This window comes from Zophobas morio, unplaced genomic scaffold, assembly GCF_036711695.1.
Source record: "Zophobas morio isolate AGI-343-1 ecotype UQ-CSIRO unplaced genomic scaffold, CSIRO_AGI_Zmor_V1 ptg000014l, whole genome shotgun sequence".
NCBI classification, from domain to species: Eukaryota; Metazoa; Arthropoda; class Insecta; order Coleoptera; family Tenebrionidae; genus Zophobas; species Zophobas morio.
Genome location: NW_026972119.1, coordinates 22,404,174 through 22,410,173, shown reverse-complemented (window position 1 = coordinate 22,410,173; position 6,000 = coordinate 22,404,174). Strand labels below are relative to the sequence as shown.

The window sequence follows — 6,000 nt, the reverse complement described above, 5'->3', positions numbered from 1 at the left end:
TAAACCACGCCCACATACCCGTCTCCTTTTCGGTCATGAATTTTATAAAAAAAAAGTATTACTAAAATTTATTGCAACAGAAAGAAGGCGAAATTTATTGTGGAAAAGAAAAAATTAACGGTTTAAATTTAAAAAATTTAAAAATTAATGACAAACTGTCCAAAATTTTGGTTGATTAATGACAAATTGATGATTGTAGGTAAATTTCGAATAAACGAAGAAGTGATTACGAATGCACTTAAATAACAAAAAAAACTGAGGAGATGGCGCCTCGAGACTGATTGAGAATTAAAGATGAGATGCTAAATGTAGCATGCGACAATAGTCATATGTAGAACCCCCATTCATATAAAAACAATGTTTAACTGAAAAAAAAATAAAAGCCGAATAACTGTTTTAAATAGCGTAAAATTTTATGCTTTCTAAGAAATGGATACCGTTAACTTGGTCATTGCTAAAGAAAACTGAAAGTATCGGCAACAATGTTTAAATTTCGGGCATATTTTTTAACCTTTAATTCAATAAAACATAACCTAACGAAACAAGTTCAGGGAATTTTTATTCTTCTGCATCGAATACCAACAAACTCACTAGATTTTCATGGTCAACCCTACTATATAAAGATCATGAACGAATAATGAGTTTTAATTCAATGTTCATAATAATTCTAGGCAACCAGTAATACTCATCTGCAAAATAAAAAAGTGAGGTTATGTGGTTCTATTATTTAAAATATTCGAAAGCTTGTATTTTCTATTTTATTACGGGGGTTGCAATAAAACAAATAAACCTTTTTTGTAGTTTTTATTCATAATGGCGTCACTTAACATTGTGAACTAACACTTACATATTATAAAAGTAAATGGTACCTATGTACATTAGTTATAAAAACTTAAATAATTGACTAACTCGAGAAAATAGGGAATTATCATGTTATGTACAATGTAATTTGGTATAATTATTTATTTAATAAAATCACAGATACTAATTTTTATCTGGCCTTCATATGTACAACAACATCGTAAACCTAACAAATAAAACTCTCATTTACATGAAAACTTCAGTAATACTTTAACCAATCAAACAAACGCGCTTTGTGCGCTCAACTTACAAAAATGGTCATAGGGAATACGACTTGTCCGACGACAAGTCATAAAACAAAACAAACCCGCTCTTAAAAAAAATAAAATAACCAACATTCATCCAACATCTACCCCGAAAAATAAAACAGTTCAACATCAACATGTAAATGATACACATCTCCAGTAACACTTACTTACAACTTATTCGAATTCTAATTACATATTTTTACATTTTTCATATTTTTTACTATTGTCATCCATCATATCAAATTTATCACGTCAAGTGCCCACCAAAGACCAGAAAAGAATCGAACGAAATGATATGTTCACGGCTTCTTCAAATTATTATTAACAATGGAAGGATTCCCATCGGAACCAATAGGAAACGGGAAGTTCAGACGCGACGTGTGCGCAATCAAGTCCGTGTAGAACTTCAGCTGGTCGGCGGGCGGGAAGGGCGGCACCGGGTGGCTCGCCGCCCCCAGGGGACCATGCGAATACAGACTCTGCATGGCGGCAGTGTAATAGATGGGGTCCAGAAGGGGCGGCAGATACGGAGGAACGTTCTTGTTTTCGTAGAGGTGCGACAGGTAGGGGAAGGAGGCGGCGGCCGGGGGCGGCATGCTCTTGGACACCGGAGGCATAGGCGGGACTTTGTTGGGGTCGCTCTTCATGGCTTGGTGGTGACTCCTCGAGTAAGGGTGAGGAATAGTGATGTCCATGGCAGACTTGTTCTCGCGGGTGGATAAAACGGGAACTGACGAGATCGGTGGTGGTAATTTATTGTACTTGCCGTTCTCCTCCATTCTGGGTACTTTGTGGTTGGGGTAGTGGTCGGCGGATAGGCGCTTGTGGGGGTAGCGGGGGTAGTTCGTGAGGGATGGAGGGGGCAAGCCGTATTTCGATTGGTGTAAACTAGCGGCGTGCTTGTTTGCCCCGACTAACGTGATTTCAAGATTGGAACCCAAGCGCCGCCCGTCTAGCAAAGGGGGAGCGGGCGTTGGTTTGTACGGGACTTTCGGGGCGGAGCTAAAAGGAATAGGCGGAGCCGGCGTAGGGACTTTCATTATCTCGACTACGGGTTTCTGTGGACTCGTTACTGTCAAGTCAAGGATGTCGCCCCCTTGGCGCGTCCCTACGAACTTAGGGGTGTGCACTGGAAGCGTCGCCGGTACGTAGTCCTTCGGGTTACCATAGACCGTCTTCTCGGAGTAGGAGTAAATTGATTTTGATTGGAGGACTTTAGGTGGGCCGCTCCCATTAGCGTAGGGGAAGGCTTTAGGCGGGGTTTTGTTATTACCACGGTCCACCTTAACCTGGCTGATGTTAATAGCTTGAGGTACAGAGATTTGCGTGCGCTTCGGCGGCACGGGTATCGACGGCGGCGGCATTTCATTTTTGATTGGTTTGGGTACTATCTGGGCCCCGGTTGGTTGGATGACCGACGGTCGGACTTCCTTGATGGAAGTGGGCGGAGCTAGCGTTCGAACGGGCGTCACCTCCAGTCCCCCCTCCTTCAAAATTTCAAGCTTGCGTTTTTTCACCTCGTGGAAAAAGGGCTGGTGGAGGGTGGTCGCACTGTAGGTGTCCGCTTCTAGGTCGATGATTTCCGGACTTTTGGGTTTGTATGGCACCTCGATCACTTCGGGACTCTTGCTTTTGGCGGGGGTGTCCCCGGTTTTGATTATGGGGATGTTCTCTTTGCCTTCCACCGGGGAGTGAGATTTTTCCGGGGTTAGTTTCTGAGCGACGGGCGCGACCGCCGAGGTCAAGGGTTCGGCGTCCTTCTCCGGCACTACTTCTTCGGCTTTCACCGCCACCACCTCACTTTTCGGTTCGAGTTTCGGAACTTTAGCACCCGGCTCGTCTTCGGTCACTTCGGGTTTCACATCCGAACTTATTTCAAGGTTATTGTTATTTAACTTTTCACTAGTAACTTGTTTGTCTTTTTGTCGCTCGGGTTTCACGCGCACACTCCGTAACGACGAGGTTTTCCCCTCGGGCTTGCCTTGGATGGTGAATTCCTGGAAAAAGGGTCATTAGAATCCACCAAGTGTGGGGCTAAAATGTTCTTACTTTGTTTTCTGTGGGGGTGGTGGGCGTGACGGGCGTGGACCCCTGCGGGACCGGGGTGCTGTTCCCGCTCCTGGAGGTGCTCTCGCTGGTCTCGGCGTCGCTGGTGCTGCTGCCAGTTTTACTCTTCAGTCTTCGTCTTTCCGAGATCGGCAGCGGTTTGTACTCTTCGCCCTTGACGTGGCGCTCGTAGGGAAGAAGGAACCTGCGGAGCACCGGGTCTTTAAATCTCGCCGGATTCATTAAAAATACATCAGGCGTGAATCGGGCACTCGTTCCCCACTCAAACAACAGACAATCGAGGTGGAAGCATCGGTCACGCAACATTTTCTCATAATTATCAATTATCGACGAAGGAGGAGTCGCAATTTCCCCGCATAAACAGAAATAGATTTTCTTTCAACAAGTTTCACGGTGGAATTTCGAGAAGATTTAGGCGTCGTCGAGTCTTGGATGGGATCAAAGGCAAAGACACAAACATGGTGACCCAAATGGTGTTATATTAAAGCAATTATGGCAAGATAGTTTCGATAAAATAATTACGCGATTTTTGTTTTCTGATCATTTTTCAATTATTCAAGTTTAAAATTTTCAGTTTTCCAATTTTTGGTCTGGTTTTTTATTTTCTTAATTTTTTTCAATTTTTGGTTTCTTTAAATTCTTGCTTTCAATTTTTCATTTTTCTTGGTTCTTTCGATCCTTTAATTTTTCATTTCTTCAAATTTTCCATTTGCAAACTTTCGCTTTCGGTTTTTTATTTTCTTCATTTTTATAATTTTTCGATTTTTCAATTTTAAGATTTTTTCATTTGTCGTTTCTTTTTGATTTGCAATTTTTCTAGTTTTCATATAATAATGATAAGAATTTTAAAAAATGTCTTACGATTTTTGACTTTTTCCGTTTATTATATTTTAAAACTTTTTCAATTTTTCGTTTCGTTTTTAATGTTCAATTTTTCGATTTCTCAATGTTCTGATTTTATAATTTTTTTTCTTTCGATGTGAAGTTTTTCAATTTTTCAAATTTCAACATTTAGATTTTTTAATTTGTCGTTTCTTCAATTTTTGATTTTTTTTTTCTAATTTTCATTGTAAATATGTAATAATGATAACAATTTTTAAAAATTTTCACTCTTTCATTTATTTGACTCACAAGTTTTTGATTGTTCAATGTTACGATTTGTAATTTTAAAATTTTTCATTTTTTTATTTCTTTAATTTTATGACATGCAACTCTTCGGGGTTTCATTTTTAAATTTTTCGGTTTCTTGAGTTCTCAATGTTTAATTTTTCAATGTGCTGATTTTATAATTTTCTAGTTTTCATTTTAAATATGTATTAACAATAATAATTTTAAAAGTTTTCACATTTTCAGTTATTCGATTTTTAACTTAAATCTTTCAATTTCTAGGAATTCAAATTTAAAATTCTCAGTTTTATAATTTTTCAAGTTTTAGACTTTGCAACTTTTCGTTTGGGTTTTTTTATTTTCTTTATTTTTTCAGTTTTTGGTTCATTAATTTTTTTTTCGATTATTCGATTTGCAATTTTTCATTTTTTTTTCTTTCTTGAATAACGATTGCAACTCTTCAAGTTTCCATTTTTTAACTTTTCAATTTTTCGATTTTCTTGGATGTTTCAGTTTTTAGATTTTATAGTTTTTCACTTTGCAATTTCACTTTTTGTTTTTTCGATTTGCAATTGTTTTGGTTTTTCAATTTTTAGATTTTTTTCATTTGTTGTTTCTTTTTGATTTGCAATTTTTCTACTTTTCATTTTAAACATGTAATTTTAGACTTTTTCCATTTTCCATTAATTATATTTTAAAACTTTTTCACTTATTTGGTTTTTCAATTTTTCGATTCTTGAATTTTTACTTCAAATTTTCGATTTGCAATTTTTTGTTTCGGGTTTTTATTGTCTCTATTTTTTCAATGTTCTGATTTTATAATTTTGTTTTCTTTCGATGTGGAATTTTTCAATTTTTCGATATTTCAACTTTCAGATTTTTTAATTTTTCGTTTCTTCAATTTTTTAGTTAAGTTTTCTGATTTTCATTGTAAATATCTAGTAATGATGACAATTTAAAAAATTTTTCACTCTTTCTTTTATTCGACTTCAGTTTTTAGATTTTTATTTTCCAATTTTTCATTTTCAATTATTTTCGGTTTTTATTTCCTTTATTTTAACAAGTTTTTGAATTTCCAATTTTTCGATTTTACAATTTTTTGAATTTTTCGATTTCAATTTTTTCAATTTTTCGTTTCACTTCTTTAATTTTTCGAATTTTCAATTTTTTGTCTTCAATTTTTCGGTTTGTCAATGTTCTGATTTTATGATTTTTTTTTCAAAGTACAATTCTTCAATTTTTGGAATTTTCAATATTTCGATTTCCAATTTTTTCGGTTTTCAATTGTTGATTTGTAATTTTCTAGTTTTCATTTATGTATGTCTTTTAACGTTACGGTTTTGACGATTTTATTATTTTTCGATTTTACAATTTTTGGTTTTTCCAATTATTCGATTCGATTCGTTTTTTCCGGTTCTTTAATTTTTTTCGATTTTCCACTTTTTCGATTTGACTCAAAAATGAACAAAATTGGAAAACTGTAAAACTGAAAAATCTAAACAATGGAAATCAAGAAGTTAAAAATTGATGAAGCGAAAAATTCAAAAAATGAGAAAATTAAAAATGAAAAAGTGCAAAATAAAAAAAAGAAATATTGTAAAATCGAAATATTGAAAATTAAAGAAATCGGAAAACCAAATATTCCAGAACCCTAAATTGAAATTTTGAAAAATTTAATAAACCGACAGTTGTAAAATCGAAGGAAACGTTGAAAAAA

The 6,000-nt window shown here is 35.5% G+C and overlaps 1 protein-coding gene across 1 annotated transcript in view; it reads right to left on the bottom strand.

Annotated features, from left to right (window-relative positions):
* Positions 1–945: 945 nt before the first annotated feature.
* LOC135128650 (AT-rich interactive domain-containing protein 5B-like) overlaps positions 946–6,000 on the bottom strand; it is a 289,757-nt gene continuing 284,702 nt past the window's right edge. The window contains exons 7-8 of the mRNA XM_064055616.1: positions 3,159–3,360; positions 946–3,106 (exon numbers count right to left, since the gene is read on the bottom strand). Of these exons, the coding sequence (XP_063911686.1) occupies positions 1,409–3,106; positions 3,159–3,360 (1,900 nt within the window). The 3' untranslated portion in view covers positions 946–1,408. The remainder of the gene's footprint in view (positions 3,107–3,158; positions 3,361–6,000) is intronic.